This window comes from Cavia porcellus, unplaced genomic scaffold, assembly GCF_034190915.1.
Source record: "Cavia porcellus strain 051 isolate PalLab524CR breed Dunkin Hartley unplaced genomic scaffold, mCavPor4.1 scaffold_8, whole genome shotgun sequence".
NCBI lineage: Eukaryota > Metazoa > Chordata > Mammalia > Rodentia > Caviidae > Cavia > Cavia porcellus.
In genome coordinates this window covers 48,026,496-48,047,788 of record NW_026947491.1, presented here as the reverse complement: position 1 = coordinate 48,047,788, position 21,293 = coordinate 48,026,496, and the positions used below count along the sequence as shown (strand labels likewise).

Below are 21,293 nucleotides of genomic sequence, written 5' to 3'. Positions count from 1 at the left end.
TTAAAACAGCACTGAGATTTCATTTCACTCCAGAATGAAGGACTGAAATCAAGAAAACAATGATAAGAAATGTTGGCGAGGCTGCGGGGGAAAAAGGAACACTGCTCCACTGTTGGTGGAGTGTAGACTAGTGCAGTCACTATGAAAATCAGTATGGAGATTTCTCAGAAGACTAGGATTGGAAGTTCCATTCAACCCAGCTATTTCTCTCGTAGTTATTTTCCCAGAAAAACTGAAAGTATCATATCACAGCGATATATGTGTACCCATGATTATGGCAGCACAATTTGTAGTATCTAAATCTTGGAAACCACCAAAGTGCCCATCAACTGCAGAGCAGATGAAAAAGATGTGGTATTTTTATATAATGGAATATTAAACAGCTATAAAAAGGATGATATTGAGGCCTTCATAGGTAAATTTAGGCAATTTGGGACTATCCTCGTGACTGAAATAAGAAAGAATCTTATTTGTAAATATCCTGTTGTGTCTCTAGTGTAAAAGTAATAAGTACTGTAGATGTAATAAAACCACAAATGTGTAATTGCTATTATTAAAAAAAAGAGGAAAAGAAAGTGCTGTAAAGGATATTACTATATGTATGTTTAAGTGTGTAAGATAGGTTACCATATTACTAAGATTTTGCTAGATCATTGCACAGAATTCTTTGCAGTCTCACTGTTTTAATGTTCATTTTGTGTGCTTTAATTTTGTAACTTGAACAACTATTTCTAAGATGACATTATATAATTTATCAACTAGTGATTTCTTAGTGTTTATTTTGTTTGAAATTCTGTATTACTACCCTTTTTTCTGGTTTGCTTTTTTTTTCCTCTTTAAATAAAATTTTAAAAAATGGATACATACCATAAGTGGAAACTTACCTTTATTCTTTCAGTTTTTAAGCTATTTTACTCTTCTTTTATCTCAATTGCTTGTAATTGTGTAAAAAAAAATCTTTATTTTGGGTTTCCTTAAAGAAAATATTACTTGTGGAGGCATGTTTTTCTCCTTTTTATCAACTAAGTATCCTGACTATAGAAATCAATTATCAAACACCTGGTGAGGAGTACAGGCTCTTTCTACTTGGCACCTAACACTGATAAAAGGTAAAACCAAATCCTTTTCCCCTGTGAAAGCATAAGCTGAACAGCTGTGAAAATAACATACTATTGCCAAAACAAAGTCACCATCTCTGAGACAAGGAAATATAACCGTCTTTCCAGCAAAGGCATGGATATGTTGTCATCACTTATTTTTTGGCTAACATTAAGTAATCTCTTGAATTTCAATGAAAAGTTTTCTTTAATACCTGAGAAAATGGTGATATATTATAAAGGTGATCAAACCCACACATTTTTGTCTAAAATGTTTAGAAATATAGAAAGGTTTCAGTGGAGCAAAAACTGAAATTGTTACTTCTCATCCGATTCCTCACAATTTTTTTATGAAAGCATGATTGGTGTACAACTGAGGATTTTTTCATCTGCTTATGTAAAAACACCATCAACATTTCAATGGTTTAAAATCGTATTTTATATTAAAAAAGGAGTATACATTTTCTCCTTCTCAAAAACTATTGTCTGAAAACTCTGCTCCACAACTTGTTCCACTTTGGACCCAATCAACACAATTTAAATGTCACCAGTAAGTTTCGGGGGGAAAAAAACTAGAAACAATAGAGACATTATACTGCACTATTTTATGCCTCACAAGTCCAAATAGATATATCTGTAATCATCATTATAAAGAAATAAAATCATACCAAATTTTACAAAAGCAAATGCACTAGATTTTAGAGATTATAGTTTAGCACTAAATTTAGTATTTACTTAGCTTTGTGATGATAGCCATCAGACATTACAAACTGCATGACCTCATCTTCTTTGCGTTTATTTTCCCAGTACACATTGACAATGAGCAGCAGAACTATAAGAAAATTAGCAAGTGGAGAAAAATAAAGATTCTGTGTTTTTTATTTTTATTTTTTTTTCTGTCTGAGCATATGTGTGGTTGATGGTCTTAGATCAGCACTGGACTTTATAAATTGTTCTCCAGTTTCAGTTTATTTCTTTATATTTCTCATAGTTGACTCTATATTGACTGAGATTCCTGACCTGCAACAAAAAGTGCCTTCTCTTCAGAGATAGGAGTACTAAGGAGGCCACGGAGTGAGGCACCACACCACAAAGGTCCTAGGAACTGAAAGCCATGGATTTATCACAGTCTTCTGAGAAAACGCAGAAACAACTTCTGGCAACTATTCTAAACTCCTGCATTCTGAAAATCCATCTGTTTCCTCTGAATAGACAATTCAAGAGACAAAAGCAAAACCATCAATGTGTTTTGTGATTTATCTTCACAAGTCATGCACTTGTACTTTTTTTTTTTTTTTTTCCAAAACTAGTCCCTCAGGGGACAGCTATTATTTCAGGATGACCTTTCTTTTTCAACTAGTCTTGAATAGAAAATCCCTTTTGTGAAATTTGCTCCAATAATTTCCTTTTCCACCCTGAACCCTAACTAATAAAAGGAAAGAAAAATGTTTACAAGCACAACACATGATCACCAAATACAGTCTCCTACATCAGCTCTCCATTTGCTGCTCTAGCTCCCCTTTGCCCTTCATCCAGACTTAGGCAAAGTGTGCTGTTACTTAGGATAAAAGTTCATACTGAAGGTTCTGAATTAACTGTGAATTTGCCTATATTACATTACAGTGAATTTTATTTTACTGATTTATTTTCTCTTTGGTATCAGGGATTGCATTCACAACCTCACGCTTGTTAGGCAGGTGCTGTACCACTGAGCTATAAACCAAGCTACAGCATGTTTTGCGGAAATGAACACTGAGTAGTTTTCACTTGTGGTTCATTTCAGTTGATACTTTTAAATACATTAAAAAATTCTTGAGACTTTTTTGAATACTGTTTTCTTTTTTTATTCTCTCTCTTTTTTCTGAGATTCAATTAAACCTGCATCTTAGAACTTTTGACTGTTACACTTGAAAATGAGGAAAAAGTAGTTCACTTATGTATACATCAGTTTTGTAGTTTATATGATTAACATAACTATTTGTTCTAAACATTCTTTAAATCTTCATCAGTTATAATAGATTTGCTTAATGTATCAAACCTTATGATGAATTTCATTGTTCTCACATTATTTTATAGGTTTAAATTACATGTGAAGAGAGACTATGCTAACATGTGGAAAGTGGAACACTTGTCTTTATAGTATATTATTAAATTCTAGACATTTTCTAAAGTGTAAATAATTCTTCACTGAGAATATATGTCATATACAAATATATCTATATTACTGCTCTGACATACATTTGTAAACAAAAAAATCTCTCAAGCTTCTTTTACTGATTTACGCTTTTTCTATAAATTTTTTCACAATTTTCTTGAGATAGAATAAACACAAAGTGGTCATGTTTTTATTTTCCTATAATTTTAAATTGTAGTAAATGAGGAATAAAGTCATATACACATAAATATACACATTTTCCCCCAAAGATATTTATCTTATCACATTTTAATACAAATTCCTTTCATTTGATAATTGAAAGCAGTGTCTACTGGAAAGTTGTTAAATGTAGTATTCTTACCATAAAACAGTATTGTACCACAATATAATATATATTTTAATTAGCTTGGTTTAGGCATTCTATTATGTACACATATATCCAAATATCATATTGACTAATTTTAAATATATGCAATTTAAATGTCAACTAAAAACAATTAAAAAATTTATTTGGTATCAGGAAATGAAATCAGGCCCTTGCATTGACCAGGTAGATGCTGTGCCAAGGAGCTGTATCCCCAGCCACTAAATAATTATGTACAAAAAATTAGAATAATTTCTGATAGTCATGTTCTATCTGCACAGATCATGTTTTGCTTTTTCTGCCTGAACACATGCTTATGGATCTAACTCTTGTGGACCATCACACTCTATTTTTACCTTTTTTGGAGACAAGGTCTCAGTGTGTACTTCAGAGCACCTTGCATTCAGATTATCCTCCTGCATCAGCCTCCTGAGATAATAAGTGTGTACCACCAAACCTGCCCTCAAGATTAAATTTCAAGTGGTTTGTGACTTGGCTCAACTTACTGAAGGTTCTGTCAAGTGATTAGAGCTCAAATGGAAGGGAGAATATTCTTCCTCTCATTCCACCTGCAGTCATCCTTGCCATTGCGTTATCTGTAGTTTAACTAGATGGTCCAGCTTCCATTCTACCAAATTCCCCTGGTCTTCTTTATAGTGTGTCATTTCCCTTGTATTTTAGGCTGTAAAAATATTATACTTCTCTGCAATTGTTCCACTCTAGGTACCTCATTATACCTTGTTCATTTCTTTTGTCCTGATCAAATTTGCTAAGTAAGCCATTCCATAAAAAATGGTTCATCTATTTTTTAAGTGTTTCTTATATTTTAGTCCTTCTAACAAAGAATCCACTATTATTCCTAAATCAGAAGAAATGGAATTACTTGGTAGACAATGGACATTCTTTCTCTCAAATTGTTTCATGGACACTGGTCTTTAAGAAGAGTAACTACCAAGCACTGAGTCATGGCTAGCTGAGATGCTGGAACCACTTAAGTGCTTTAGATTGGCTCACTTCTTATACATTTTCAATTTACCCAGTTAAGCCATCTTTATGCACAGCCCCAAACCAAGGTGCTTTGATGCATTTTAATTCTGTCCCTCCAAATTTGCAGATGCTCTCCTATACTCCTGTTCTGTCAGGATGTCTAAGAGCATTGAATAACTATGGGAAAGGGATGTCCATGCTTAAATATTTGTAGGCTGAAAAATATCCTCTACTGCATACAACTATTATTTAAAAAAAGTATCTTCCTATTTCTGAGTGATAGTGACTCAAGATGTTGACACTGCTGAGCTAAGATAGTTACGTCCAGCTCCCTAAATGGCCTTCAAGAACCCTAACCATGCTTTTGATTGGAATGAGCACACCTTCTAGTTTATTATCTTTCTGTGGGAAGACTTTACCAAATCCACCTGCTGTGCTGCAGCAGACCTGTTTCTTCTGTGGTTATTTTTTCTTTATGAGTCCCCAGGATACTAGCTCTGTCAGCCTTCTTTCATCTGCTCCTAATCTTTGCTAACTCCAATTATTACCTCAAACAAATTTTCCCTCTTCCCTTTCTCACCATTCAGAAAATTTCCTTCTTTCAAATTTCTTCAAGGTTATCATTCCATCTATCACTGACTCAATCTCCTTCACAATAACATTTAGTGGAAGTAAACTTCACATACAACTAAGCTAGCACACACCCTTAAACTCACTGATTATTAAATATTTTTAAAACATTCCTAGAACAGTCACAACTACCCCATCACCAAGCTTTAATCAGCAAGCACTGAGAGGTCATAGGCTTTTTTGTTTTAGGAATTCTGTATGCCATCTCATTGCTATCTTATGAACCTACAAAAGGTAACACAGTATAGCACCTAGGAGCACTAGGTTATGCCCACAATCTTCCAGGGTTTAAATACAAAGTTCTACACTAAGTGTATCTTTGAAGCTGCTGAAGTTCCCTGTGTTTCAATTCTCACTGTAAAAAATGCTCTTCCTCATACCTGTGGTGAATATCAATCAAGCACGTATGTAAACCCCTAGACTAGTGCCTAGTAGTTACTTCTAAAATGGTTTCATTTATTATTGCCTATTTTACAGTTAAGGACAATTCTATGATCCCATAGCCAGTAGTAGTGCTGAATGTTGACATGTATTTTTATGTTTCTATCATGCATGCATCACACAGTAGGTCCATCTTCTTTCTTTTATGCTCACTTCCCTCTAACTCTCACAACACCCTTCTTAATGTCTAAAATCTCTTGTAATTTGTTTCTTCTTTCCTCCCTTCATACTTCCCTAAATAGAGACCACTATTGCCTTATGTCCTTCTAAAGTATTGATTTATTGGTATCCACAAATGTATGAGAACATGCTTTTGACTTCCTTAGAATTTCATTTTTGATGTCTGAATATGACTGTGCGATTTCTTTATCATTCATTCCCTGTAAAATATCTCTGTTGAGTCCATGTTTCAGTTTCCATGAAGAATTCTGTAACGAAAGCTGCCTTTCTGGAATAGAGTTGTTCTCTCCCTGAGCAATACCTGCAGCACTGGGCTTGCTGGAATGTTACAGTTAATTGTATGTTCATTTTTTAAAAGTGGCAGTCCATACCATTTTCCACTTTGGCTGTTCTAGTGTACATTCCCACCAAAAAAATAGTGCAAGTTCTCATTTTTCCTCATCTTTTCAGGCAATTACATTTTCTTGTCTTTTTTTTTTTTTTGATAATTATTGTGACTAGAGTGAATGAGCTCTCATGGTTTGGATTTGCATTTCTCTGATAAGCAATGAAATTTGGCAGTTTTTCAGTGCTGATTATTTTTATGAATTATTTTGAGAAGAGTTTTTATTTCTTTAGGTCATTTAAAAATTGAATTGTTACTTTCGTATTCAATCTTACGAAATCTTTATGCTTTGCTTGTTTGCTTCTTAGAAATATCATTTGAACGCATTTTCTTTTATTTTTTTGGTATGTCTTTATCTTGTTTATATTTTTTTTTTTTGCTTATGAACACTTTCTTGTCTTGATGTAATCTTTTTGTATATTTTTAATTTTTAGCAGTACTTTTCATGTTTAATCTAGTAAAAATCATCGCCTACACCAATGTTTTGAACTATTTTCCCAATATTTCCTTCTTTAAAGTTTTGGGTTTAAGTTTGAATTGGTGATTTTGTTTCATGTTCAAAATGTAGGCCTTTGATCCGGTGTGGGTCAGCTTTTGTATACAGTGAAAGAAGTGGACTTGCTTTCAGTCTTCTGCATGTACATATATAAATTTGCCAGAATGATTGTTTTTGAGAACTTTGATGTAAATTATAAAGTCAACAACTGTGATTCACCCAGCCTTCTATTTTGCTCAGAATTGCTTCAGTATTCTAGCCTTTTATACTTTCATGTGAATTTTAAGTTTAATGTTCTATATTTGTGAAGAAAGTTATTAGAATTTTGATGGGAAGTGCCTTGAATCTGTAAGGTCAATTTATATAGTATGTTAATTTTATCAATATTATTTCTTACAATCCATGAACATTAAATAGTTTTTCAAATTTATGCCCCCTAAAATTTATCTTGTTAATATTGTATAGGTATATTCCAAAGACCAATCACTTTCACAGTTAGGTGTATTCCTTAGTTTCCTTCCTAGTTTCTTTTTCAACAAGTCCCATCAGTTGTGCATAGGAAAGCTACTTTTTCCTTCTATGTTATTTTATATTGTGGTATTTTAGTGAAATTGTTATATTCTAAGAAAGTTTATGAATTATTCAGGTTTAATGAATACAATCATTGGGTGTTTAAACACAGATAATTTAAATTCATCTTTTAAAATGTCTTTATTATTATTTTAAAAGGTCTTTATTGTGTCTTTCATTTTGCTCATATTTCTAACATTTTTGATTGGATCTGTCTTATTTCAGTTTGGTAATATATACTGAATATATGCATGGCACTGTTATATACTGCATATATTTTTGTATTCTTTGTCTTATTTATTTATTCACATTATCTTATATTTCAGTATACTTAATACCATTGTTCTAAGTTGTTTTTAACTATCACAGAGATTTCCTTCAAGTGATTCATTTAGGAAAACTATTGTTCTCCTTGTAAAACTTTTCTTCATGTGTCTACATCCTTATGTCCATTTCTGCACAGAAATTCTGGTGAGACATTTACTTTCTCTTGTTTTAGGAATTGGAATCCTAGAGATAAGGCTAATAAGGCTTTTGTTGGTCCACAGAAACAAGCTTGAGTGATATCCAGATTTTTGTGCATATGGCTGCAGTTCCAAGGTTGTGGACTTCTCAGGGGGCCCTTACCTAGATACAGCTAGACTAGTTGCTTACACTGGTAGTGGTGCTGGTTGTTGCATTCACAGAATAATGGAACAGAGCAAGGAGTTCTCCCAGGTTCTTATGGACAGGGGCAACTGAAATAAGGAACTTGGTTACAGTGTCTACTACCTGCTGGCTGAGGACTGAGGAGGACAATTCTAACAGATCATACCAGGGCAATGTAGACACTCACAGTGTCTCAGAGACATTGACTTGCCCTGGAATCTTTTTAGCTCTAAGATATTTGATGCAGGCAAACCTTGGAACTTGTCACTGTTTATCTGACCATCACATTAGTATATAAATATTTGTAGACAGGATTGTGAAGAGAATTTGAAAGGACTATGACTTCCCCACAGGACATACTGTCAGCCTAAACGTGATTATTTAGTGAACTAAAGGTAAAGACAATGCCATTATTAAATAAATGTTAATGTTTTGATCTCAGTTCTTCTTTGGTAGTGAGAAATTGAAAGCACCAAGCGGCTCGGGTGCTTTTAAAATTCCAGAGAGTTTCAGAAAACATTTAACTCTCACTATAAGAATTCAACTTTCTTTTAATATAGTTTAGATTTACTTGTAGGTACTGTGACTAACTCTTAATTAACTTGGTCATTTATTTTTCAGAGCTAATGATGAAAATAGTCAATTAGTGTCTTTCTATCCCCAAGGTTCTTTTCCAAGTATGAGTAAATAAGTGCTTATTAAAGAACAAATATTATTTATGGTGAAGCAGAACTAAAAAGCTTTTATTGAAGAAAAAGAGAAATGCTCGTTAGTGACTATGATTTTTAAAAAGCAAACAAAAACAAACACTACAACTTGTTACTAAGAAGTCATTTAGCTCTCCTGACTAAATTAGATTGAATTCTGATAATCCACACCTAATATGTGGTGAAATTTTTAAAAATGAGTTTTAAAGTGCCACATTTATTCTGATTGGGAGGGGAGAGAGACTGAGACAGAGACAGAGACTGAGACACAGACAGAGACAGAGACAGAGACAGAGACAGAGACAGAGACCCAGAAGAGTGAGAAGGAGAGAAGAGGAAGAAGAAGGAGAAGAGAAAGTGAAAGTGAAGTAAACTAGAAATTTGCTAAGAGTGAGTTGGCTACAGCAGATGTATGGGTTAGAAAGAAATGCATATATATTGTTCAACAATCAGTCATGGGAAATTCATTAATTTTGCATATTTTTCTAGCAAATAAAAGTTTCAAAATGCAACAAAAAGCAACACCCCTGTGAAATGCAAAAAAGTAAGTATTTTTAGTATTTGATACTTCGATATTAAGATCTTGCAAATTAATAGGCTCAAACTTTAGAGAAAATAAATTGAGAATTGGACTAACAAAATATTTGTGGAACTCACATTGAAGATGCAATGTACATAGCTGCATTATACTTCTAGCATAGAAACATAAACAGTACCTCTTAATAGCTTTTATCAAAACTTGAAGGTGCATATGTCTTTATATTTATTAAAGGTTGGAATAATTTAATTTACCAAGGGTACATCATTTCTTACATTTGAAAAGCTGCTCATAAAGTTAAAGTAGATGAATAAGTGAGTAATGAATTCCAAATTCCATATAATAATTTAGACTTGATGTTTACATGCTGATTTTGAGATTTGAGAACTTTTGAAACCTAAAATGTATTTTGCTTTCTTTTGTGTTGAAAAAAAATCAAATTCCCTGGAATAAAGAACCCCTAAATAATCATAAATATTTAAACTAGAAATAGTAGAAATACATATAGCAAGAAATAACAAAGCCATTGTTTCTAAAGGTAGAAAAATTCAAAGGTAGCATTAGAAAAATGAGTACGCAAAAAACAAAAAAAACCTTAAGTGCCATTGAAGACTGGAGTTTCCACTGCTAGCTAAAGTGATAAAAGGGAAAAAATCTGAATTTTGTTTGCAATTCTTGGCTGCCCATAACAACCTCAAGTCTATGAAAAAAATTCTTTTAACACAGAGATAATTTAATTTATCCACAGGAATGATGAAATTTAAGAAAGAATTTGACCATGATAAACCATACAATGGTGACCACATTCATTCTTCTAGGACTCACAGAGGATCCAAACTGGCAAATTGTAATTTTTCTTTTTCTATTAATAACATATGTATTGAGTGTCACTGGGAATCTTATCATTATCCTTCTCACCTTGCTGGATCACAACCTCAAAACACCCATGTATTTCTTCCTTCAAAATTTTTCCTTCTTAGAACTCTCACTGACAACTACCTGTGTCCCTAGATATCTTGTCAGCATAGTCACTAAAGAAAAAACTATCTCCTATGATGCGTGTTTGACACAATTATTCTTTGCCCTTTTCTTTGCTATATCAGAGTTTTTCTTGTTAGCTGTCATGTCTTATGACCGCTATGTGGCCATCTGTAAGCCCCTTCATTATACCACCATTATGAGCCACAGAGTATGCTATGAGCTCTTGTTTGCCTGTTGTTTCATTGCTGTGTTAAGCATAACTCCTGCAGCTGTTGTGAGTCAGACTTTGGAATATTGTGATACAAATATTGATCACTTTTTCTGTGACTACCCTCCTCTTCTGAAAATCACCTCTACAGACACAAGGATCTTAGAATATGCAAATTTTATTTTAGCAATTTGCATACTTCTGATTAGTTTGACACTGGTAATATCATCTTATGCAAACATCATAAGAACAGTTCTAAAGATCCCTTCTACCCAGCAGCGGAAAAAAGCTTTTTCTACGTGTTCCTCACACATGATTGTTGTTTCCATCTCTTATGGAAGCTGTATCTTTATGTATATTAAACCTTCTGCTGAGGAAAGAGTGTCTTTAAACAAGGGTGTTGCAGTACTCACAATTTCAGTTGCACCTGTTTTGAATCCTTTTATATACACCCTAAGAAATAAGCAAGTGAAACAAGCAGTTGAAGACTTAATTAAAAAATGTGTCCTTAATACTTTGAAACAATAGCTTTGACTTTTATAATAGTATACTACTAAAAATTGAAAATTTCTATCAGCTACCTTTCAACATCTTTTATTTTTTATATTGTAATAATAAGAACTCATTCATAAATATCCATTCAGTGTCCTCCTCGAATTTTAGCCTTTTAACTATATTACCTGCATCTTTGGTTGTTTCTTATGCCTTCAACCATTATTAATTCTCTCAATGCAACTCTCTGATATTTTATTTGCTGACAATATTTCATTATGAATGCATTTTAGAAATCTCTTATATAGCTATAGTTTCTAGTGCAAATATACCCAGAATACACATCTTTCATTATCCTGAAAAAAATTAATTTATTTCAATTTATAAAGTTTGAGAAGTGATATTTTTCTTCCATCACATATTATTAATCTTTGACAAATATGGGTTATGTTTCTAGAGCCAACCTTTCTCCTTTCCGTTCTCTTTTTCATATTTTTGAGATTGCTGGGTGATAGCTGTTCTCCATATATTTTTTTCATTTTCCACATGCCATGTACTTTACTATGAATTTTCAGGATGATAAGTAAAATGAATGCATACATACTTGCTTTTTAGTTAAAATTTCCTATTATTATTTTTATAGACATTTTCCCTTTTTTTAAGCTGAGACTCTAATAAAACAAGTTGCATCATTAAAACTATAAGATACAGTTTTAGAGATTTATTTTTTTTTCTGATTACAATGGCCACTCTAAATGTCCAAGTTTAAATTACTTCTGCATAACTTCACATAGTAAATCTTCTGTTTAGATACTAGTACTATGTAAATGGGAATAAGGCACTGCCTCACTGATAAAAACATCATAAAGTTAGCTTTTATTCACTTGTGATAAATTGAAACACTATTTTAGGAGTTTTTTTTAAATGTTTTTACAGTGAAATCTATGAAGTTTAGAAATATGCACTTTCTTTGGCAATGAATGACCAAACTAAAATCTGAAGCAATAAAATAGCATTTTTGAAGTTATATTTTACCGCATAAATTGTTAAAAGGAATTGTAAAACATTTCAATTTGTATTTTCTTATACCTATTTGGAAATAATTAGTTTCTTGGTGCACTACAAAAAAGGAACACGATGGGGAATGTCATATGAAATTGTAAGTTCCAGGCTAATTTTAACGAGAGTAAAATAAATGAATACTGATATCAGATTCACTCCAATTAAACTCCACTAATAGAATATTTGTCTCCCCAAAATGCTTAACTTTTTGTCCCAATACATCTGAGTTATGGATATAGATTCTGTTCAAATGGAAAGTGGATCAAGAGTTAGAAGTGGGGAGGGAGTGAAGGGAAAGGAGAAAAGAAATTAAGATGTATTGTGTGCATGTACCAACTCCCCATTTGAATGTAATTATTATGTAACACAAACATGGACAGTGCTAATAAAAACATGTCCTGAACAAGTTCAAACTAAGTGTTCATTCTTGTTTTTTTGGACTAGGAATCTAACTCAGGACCTTGTGCTTGCCAGGCAGGCACTTGTGCCTCGAGCTATATCTTTGGCCCTTGTATTCATTCTTAAATAATGTATATTTATTTATTCATTCAGTAAATATTTATTAGTCATTTTTGAAGCTAGAAATACAATGTGAGTATGCTTAAAGAAAAATAATACTTTGTAATTTATCAAAATATTATGGCATATATAATGCCAGTATTTTTCTTATAAACACTTGTTCATGTGATTGAAACTTTTTGGTTTTTAGTATAATTACTTTAGTGAGATAAAATTATATAGCATCAGGTGAACTTTTCAATAAATATAAAGTGAAATAAATTTGTGAAATACCTATGTAGCTAGAAAGGGGAATAATCTGGTAATATATGCCTCAAGGATGATAAATTAATATATTTTATTATACTGCTACACTGTATGCATAGCTTAACTTTTGATAAACCAATGAAGAGAAGATTATCAGAAAACAACTGTATCTCATTTTCAATATTTTTCTGGAAAGAATCTTGATGAAACATTGCTTTATGTAATTACACTTAAATAATTTTAGATAATTTTGTGGATTTATTTCACCAAAAAATCACAGGAGAAAAGAACCACTAAACTCACAATGCCCTAAGGAATGCATGCCTCACTTGAAGCATTTTTTAATAATGTAACATGGGAGGTACACTTGAGAAAGGTAAGAATGACTGAAAAATAAAGGGCTCACTTTAGCTGAAAGATTTAGAAGACTAACAGACATGTCTCGCACTTTCATGAAAAAATAGATAATTAGTAAATTACAAATGAATAACTTTTCCTAACTTTCATGAAAGAATAGAAGCATCACCTTCACTAATTCTAAAGACAGTAGGTGCTGGCAAGAGGAAACAGGGTCAAATTAGTTGCCTATTTGACAAAAATTTCCTAACATTATAAAGGTCTAAAAAGAAAAGAAACATTTAGTTAGAAAGAATGTATCAAATGATTTTACATGATAAAAGAATAGAAACAGAAACACTAATCTGCTGGAAGACAAAGTAGGTAGAAATCCTGAAGACATAAGCATAGGTAGAGAATTCATCAACAAAAATCAAACTGCAAGGGAAATACTTCCTAAAGCAACAATTGGGATCTCATCTTACTAAAAAGTTTCAGTCTGTCAAGAGGTATCTCCACAGAGTGAAAAGAAAACCTATGAATTAGGATAAAATCTTAGTTAAGTGTCCCTCAGACTATGGCCTTCTATCTAGAAAAATAAAGAATTTTAAAAAGTTAGGTCCCAAAATTCAAAGACCCAATCCAATAATGGGCATCTGAGATGAATACACATGTCTCAGATAAAGAAAAATATATGACAAATAATTACGTGAAAAAGCATCCAACACCAGTGGTCATTAGGGAAAGGCAAATTAAAACAACACTGAAATTCCGTCTAATTCCAGAAAGACTAGCCAGGATCAAGAAAACCACTAATGACAAATGCTGGAGAGGCTATGGGGAAAAAGGTACACTTCTGCATTGTTGGTGGTGGTCTAGACTGGTGCAATCATTGTGTAAAACAGTGTGGAGATTTATGAAAACACTGGGATTGGTGGTTCTGTTTGACCCTCATACTCCATTTCTGGCATCATACCATTGTGATATATATGCAGTGATGTATATAACAGCACAATTTGTAATGGGTAAACCTTGGAAACAACCCAAATGTTCATCAACTGAGGAATAGATAAAAAAGATGTATTATTTTTATACAATGGACTGCTGCTCAGCTTTAAAGAAAGACCACACTGAGGTTTTTATAAGTAAATGGATGCTACTTGAGACCATCCTGAGAAGTGAAATAAACCAAACTTACATGTGTAAATACCATATTGTCTCCTCATGAAAGAAACTAAAAGAATAAATAAGATACCATATCTTCAATAAATAATGTGAAAGGATGAGAAACTGTCCGAAAAGAAAAAATAACTCAGACAAGGAAAAGGAGAAAGGAAGAGAGAAAAAAAAATGCAAATATTTATACAAACACTTAGATACTTATACCACTAATTCTATTAGTTCTTCGAACAAAACAGATATCCTAGGATTAAATCAATTTTGCATGACTATATCTGATAATTCAAATAAGAATTATGAAGATAACAATAAAAATTGTTATGTTCCTATCAACATTTTTGAAAGCCTACATTGTTATTGTTTTGGCCTCTTAGATATATTTATTTATTTGTTGTTTGTTTTTACTTCTAATACAGAAAGGGTAGATGTACATGTATAAGCTTATGTTTGCCTAGAACTTCACCTAAAGGGTTTATAAGAATTGACTTTAGTATGTGTGATAGTATGAACAACAACACTGAAAAAACAAGACATCATGGCAGTCATTGATGATTTTCCATCCCCTTTATTTCAAAAGCCAATAATGCTTTTATTCTTTGTTTTGATTGGATCTAGTCTGTTTTCAATAATTTGATTTCAGTATATATGAAGATGTGGGCAGCTATTTTGAAAAAAACAAGAGAAATTATGGTAGCCATTACCTACCTGATTTCCTAGTGTCTGGTCTTGAAAGCCCTTAAGGCTCTCATTCTTGTGTTTTGATTGCTTTTGTACTATTTTGATGTGCATGGATATTTGAAGGTATGGACAACTATTTTGAAGAAAACAAGAGTAGCCACTGTTGAATTCTTGCTTTCTTGATCTGAAATCCGGTATTATTTGCATTGTTTTACTCTGCTCTGCCTTGTTATGTTTTTTTTTTTTTTATTCTCTGTAAAATAAAAAAATTATATCAACATGTAACTATTAGAAAAAATTTTAATCTCAAACTCTGTAAAGTCTACAGAACACTAACATTTTTAAAAAAGAATAAAACCATACAAAAGCAGGAAACAGTTTAGGATATCATCAATGTATCAAGATTTTCAGAACTACTTGGGAAGACAGGCCCTTTCCAAAACACCTGGCATGAACTCAGAGCTCAACATTAGCAAATTAAAGGAAAAGAATTTGACTCCTGAGCAAGCATGGTGCAGTTCATAGAGGATGAGTCATGAAGGAGGCACTGGGGCCTGCAGGAAATAACAGAGTAATGCTTGCAGTAGCTTTGGAATGAAAGCCAAAAATCTTAAACATACATTATAATAATAAATTCTGAAATTCACAGTGAAGGTAAAAGACAGACACCAAATAAGATGCCAATGTTTATATTGCAAAAATTACAGGTGGGAAAAAAAACCCTACAAATACATTAGAAGACATTGCCTCACAGAAGTGTTAATATTAGTATACTGTGTTTAACAATTAGGAAAATTCTTTTTAGAGTTGCTTTATAATAACATTTATTTTGCTTGGTGCTAAAAGTGAAAACCTACTGATGATTGTTTAAAATTAAACTCTGAAGTTTGTTAAATGCCATCCTCATTTTCAGGCCATGTAAGTGGAAAAATGTTATTGTGACAAATGAGATCATAATGGAAAAATAAAAAACAAAACAAAACGCTCATGGAAAACATGTAGACTACAACTGTAGATGGAAAAACAGAACAATACTGATATTGCTTTACGTATAAAGTTCTATTTAAAGTTCAGATAATGAATTTCTCTAGCATTGAAATTTATCTGACAAGCACTTTTTGGCTAAGTTGTTAAAGTGCTGTTTTATCTGCTGATTTCTAAGGGAGTGTATAAAAGGCCTTAGCACTGGGGTAATGGAAATACTGAGCACTGCTATCCCTTGGTCAAAGTCACTGCTTCTTTTCTGGATTTCTTACATACATTACATTTCAGCTTCCGCAAAAAATGGAAACAACAATTATGTAAGGAGCAAGTGGAAATGGCCTTTTACCTTAGCTCAGCACAAGGGATTCTCAGAACCATCTTAAGGATGGACACATAGGAAAGTAATACTAATGATGAGATTCTCATGAGAGTAAATACTGCCATGAAAATTCCCAAGAACTACCTGAAGGTTGTCCCTGTGCAGAATATTAGGAGCATAAGAGAGGAGTTACAGATGAGCCGGTCAATGATCTTGGACTCACAAGCGTCCAGTTGAAGTCCCTTGACAACAGAGGGAAAGATAATTATAAATCCAGCCAGCCAAGAACCAATTACCAACTGAATGTAGATCCTGCTGTTCATTATTGTTGTGCAATGCTGTAGCTTGCAGATGTGTAGTGATCATAGGATATAGAAGTGAAAAGGACTTCTTCTGTTGAACCAAGGAGTATAAAGAAAAACACCTGGTCCATTGAAGAATTATAGGAAATGTTTGTACTTTCTGTTGCAAAGCTGACCAAGAATTTAGGAATACAGTTTGTGGTGAATGAGAATTTTATGAAAGAGAAATTCTTAAGGAATTAATAATTGTGTGTTTTGAAGTGTAACTTTATCAGAGTGAGAGCAATAATTGTCGTCTTTCCAGAAACACTCAAGACATAAGTAAAAATTAGAAATAGGAAAATCAAAATATTTAGCTTTGTGTCATGTGTGAGTCTGAGAAGAATGAACTCTTACAGATGTTTTTCTCACTCTTTATTGAATTCTTGCAGATCTGTAATTAAAGACTGCACCTTCTTGAATAGGAACCAGGTATGGTTTATAATAAATTATACAAGTTAGGCATCAAGTTTTGCTGAATTTTGAAAATATATTAACTATGACAAAATTGCTTGGAATCTGCATTATAAATCACTAATTATTTAATTTTGAATAGGTCATTTCATTGGTCCAAACACTGCATCTGTGTAGGAAGAAAAATCTAACACCAAAAGTGCTCTAATTTATTTTACAAATCAGGTCATATACATATAAGAATAAGGTAAAAAAAACTTAAAATGTGAGGTACTCTTTCATTATTAAAATAATACACCAATGTGCACATGATTTGATTCTGGAAATAAAATGTTTTGAAGTGTGTTTTGTAGTTGTTTATAGTTTTGAAAATATTTAACATCTATCTTTCCATATAGAGAATTAACAGTTTGTCAAACAAATCAGCACCTTCAAATATAATATTTATATAATCCTAAAGAAACAAACATAGAATCCTCTGTAGTTTTAAAAATACTTAAAATTTACTTTTTTGCATTAAATAACAATATATTAGTTTATGGTTATAACAGTCAAAGTAAAGTGGTCTAGGTTATACATTAATTAAAAAATGGAAAAATAAATGGGTAGGAAATAGAAAGTACACCTACAATGTTATAGTCTCATATGGTAGCAGTTCTACTACTTAAACTCAAATGTTCTCTTGCTTTTTAGAATCATGTCAAGTTCTAATGTTTTATTTTTAATGCATCTCATAGGTTTCCAAATATCTGTCTTTGATTTTTTATACTGTATCATACAGTATGTGAATGCTATTGACAATATGATCCTGGTTATATGTAGTAGATGGAGCATGTTTGTGCAGTGAGTCAGATTACATAAACTTCAGGTGGAAGAGAGCCGGATAGGAAGGTTGATACAGTCTCAGGCTCTGGTAGAGGGTGCTACAACCAGACTTTAAAAAGTTCCTAAAAACTCCTATAGCTTGAGATCCACAAAAGATTGTGACATTGTGAGAAATTGGGGTGTCCCTATTTATGTCTGAAACACTCTGGATCTCTCAAATATGAAGTTCATGCTAAATCTGAAAATACATAGTATTGCAAAAATTTTCTCTAAGTAAAAGTCTCTGACTCAAACTTTTGTTTAGAATAAAAGCAAAAGGTTGCAGAAATGGAGAGGCCAGTAACAAAACAATTACAACTGGTTACAGAGCAGGAATTTAGAAACAAAACCAAATTTGGGGGGAAAGTAAAAGAAAGAAAGAAAGGAAGACAAAGAAAGGAAGAAAGAAAGAAAAAGAAAGAAAGAAAGAAAGACAGAATAAAGGCAGGAGAGGAGAAAGAGTAAAAAAAGAGGAGAGAGACAGGAAGGATAGAGATAAAAAGGAAAAAGAGAAAGGAAGAAAGACAAAGTAAAATTCTTATTGGAATCAGGGAAATACTTATAATCAAACAGGAAAATAGCAAAATGCATATTTTGCTTTTTAAGTGACAGAGTTATTTCAAAAGAAGAAAAGTCTAATTTATAAGTGAAATTTAAGAAATGACAGTTATGGAAAAGAAGTGGGCTGTGTGGTATAAGAATAAAATTTATTGTGTCATTAAAACTGGTCGTAAAGTGTTAGGCGAATTTAATGATCAAATGCTCAGTATTAATCTCTTTTTTTTCTAAAATTTCCATCAAAAGGACAAATTCCTGACAAATCCAACTGGTTTAACAGTTTGCTAGACTCTTAGGAATCTTGTAAAAAAATGGGTGGAAATTTTTAAGAAGACAATTTTTACCTTATTCACTTTCAGAAAACATGGTTTTCTAAATATTCTTTACAAAACAAGTGGATCATTTAAATTTATTCTCCCCCTGCTGTGCTCCAGGAGAGACACAAGCACATTTTGTAGGAAAGTATAATTAAAATATCTCTGGAGAGAGACGGTACTAATGAGTTCTAGAATAATTTTAGCAATATTTCAAAAATGATTTTTAAAATGTTAGCCCTCAGAGAAGTATATTATGCAAGCAACATTGGGGGAAGTGCGATATTTTAAATTTAGTGTTGTCATTATTTAATTGTAACCAGAAGAATGTCTGCCAAAGCAATTTTACCTTTTTTCTTGCAAACATAAATGTGGGAAAAAAATAACAAGAGGCAAGTGCTATAGGACATGAAAAGTGTAATTCAAATGTCTTCTTGGTTAATGAAGGACATATCAAGTATCTATTTTAGACAAGACACAGTGAGTACATAAGCACATTATCAAGATAAAATAAAACTGAGAGTCTGTAATATAATTATAAAACTCATGAAATTGGTATTGGAAAAACTTACGTTAATTATGGATTCTTTTACATTATAGTAAAAGCAATGTTTATGTACTACAATTACTACATATGTCATTTTTCCACTGGACAAATTGGGATTTGGGACATTGCTTTAAGGGCTGAGTTGTTCAATTATTTTTATGTAAGAATGCTGATGTGAAGCTTTGTGATACTTAGAATTGTGTTTGAAGTTTACTTAAAGTTGCTACATGTGAACATGTGAATCCATGACAATGAGGGGTAAATCAGGTGAATTATGTGGATTACTTCACTGTACAAAAATTTTTAACAAAGGACAGTGTATTTAATCAAATAATAAGATAGTTTATTCTGTTTTTCTAATATTTGGTGAATGTTTTGTTTTTGTGTTTAGTATCAGGTGTATAGGAAAACATTTATACTTTAGGATGAAAGGACTTTAAGGTGGCTGCCACAATGCCCACTACTTCATGTTGAAACCATTTCATAATATCTTCTCTGTGAGTGTTACTAAGGCTTAGAAGCTTCTTCTAACACATACAACGTGGCTAAGTTGATGTGGCATCACTCAGATTATACTACTGTGGATGCTGAACAAGCAGAAAACAAGTGAATCTATGGTGACAAAACAGAGTTCACCTAGCTTTTCTCAATTGGCACACACCAAGCAACCATTCCAGTTTGCACAGGTTAAACTATTTTAAAAGGAAACAGAAGTATGCTCTTGGTGCGTAACACATGTCTTCCCAATAGGCTGTGACCCTTTGCTCAGAGTTGATCACACAAGTGTTCTTATTGTGAACCTCAGGGCCTTCTACAAAAACCAAAGTAGCAGTCCTTGTCTGTTCAAGGAGAAGCTGTCTGTAGCTCGGGTGTCTAGGACAAAGCCTTTACTTCTCATCAGTTTGGCTGGGCTTCATGAGACGTGTATAGCTCACAGTGCTGGTGCACATAGTGACTTGGCCATCATTTGTGATAACAGAATTAAGTTCCTCTTGTTCCCTGTGTAGCCACCAAAGCATGCTGTTCTACTGTTGATTAGATATTCTTCCTGTCTCAGACTCTACTCTTCCCTTAAACGCTTCCCAAACTTACTTGTATGATTATTGCATAAATAAATTTGCTGCAGGTGTTGGGTGGTTGCTTGCTCTCATGAGGAAAGTGGCGCCACCAGACCCCAGATTTTTTATATTGAATCTCATCTTCTTCATCCCTGCCATCCTCCTTCCAGAGTTTTAAGAGCTGTGCTGGGCATAAAACTTGTCACACTGGCTCCTTTAATGAATTAAAATAGAACAGGTACACAGAATGTAGGCTGTTCTAAAGAAAGCCTTCCTGACACTTGTTTCAATTATCCCTTCCCCCTTTCCTGTCCTCAAACTCTTATAAAATCCTCAGACTTTCACCCTTGCAATACAATCCTGTCTTGGACTTGTCCACTGCTCTTTTGCACTGTTTCAATAATTACTTTGACTTTTTCGTATTTCTTGACTACTGGAAAATTCCTTACTATCCACAGCACCAGCTTTTCTCATGCAATGGCTTACATGAGAGTTACATTATGTAACACTGTTGTGAGCTAACTGGCTTCAGTGTCCTGGTGCACTGCTGGTTCTGAAGAAATTTGTCAGAAATTCCACAGCCAGTTTTCCAAGTCACTTTGGAGGCTGAGACACAAGAATCACCATAAATCTGAGGACATCCTGGGCTACAAAGTGAGTTCAAATCTGACCAAAACTATACAGTGAGTTCCTGTCTCAAAAATCCAAAAAAACTTGACTTCTGGGAGAACATGGTGGACAAATAATAGCAACCACGGAGGCTCTCTGAGATTACCAGTTTAGAATCCAGGAGCAGTGCCGTGTGAGGAGTCCTAAGCGAGGGGAGATGTACCCTGCCGACTCAGGAATGAGAGAAACCAACTGGAAATGCAATCCTGATGCTATAACAGAAACAGATAAAATCTCAGTGCGGAAGCTGGATCCCGTGCCATTGGAAGCCGCGATTTGAATTTCCTGCTGTCGATACTGCGTCCCAATCCGCATAGCAGGGAGAG

The 21,293-nt window shown here is 33.1% G+C and overlaps 1 protein-coding gene and 1 pseudogene across 1 annotated transcript; one reads left to right on the top strand and one right to left on the bottom strand.

The window, feature by feature from the left end:
* LOC134477470 (olfactory receptor 6C65-like) overlaps window positions 1–20,772 on the bottom strand; it is a 41,940-nt pseudogene extending 21,168 nt beyond the window's left edge.
* On the top strand, window positions 9,977–10,915 carry LOC100729114 (olfactory receptor 6C74-like). The gene has a single exon (XM_003475990.4). The coding sequence runs from the start codon at window positions 9,977–9,979 to the stop codon at window positions 10,913–10,915; it is 939 nt and encodes a 312-aa protein (XP_003476038.2).
* Window positions 20,773–21,293: the final 521 nt, after the last annotated feature.

Excerpts from the sequence above, each read along its gene's own strand:
- LOC100729114 (XM_003475990.4), top strand. The coding sequence starts at position 9,977 with ATGATAAACCATACAATGGTGACCACATTCATTCTTCTAGGACTCACA.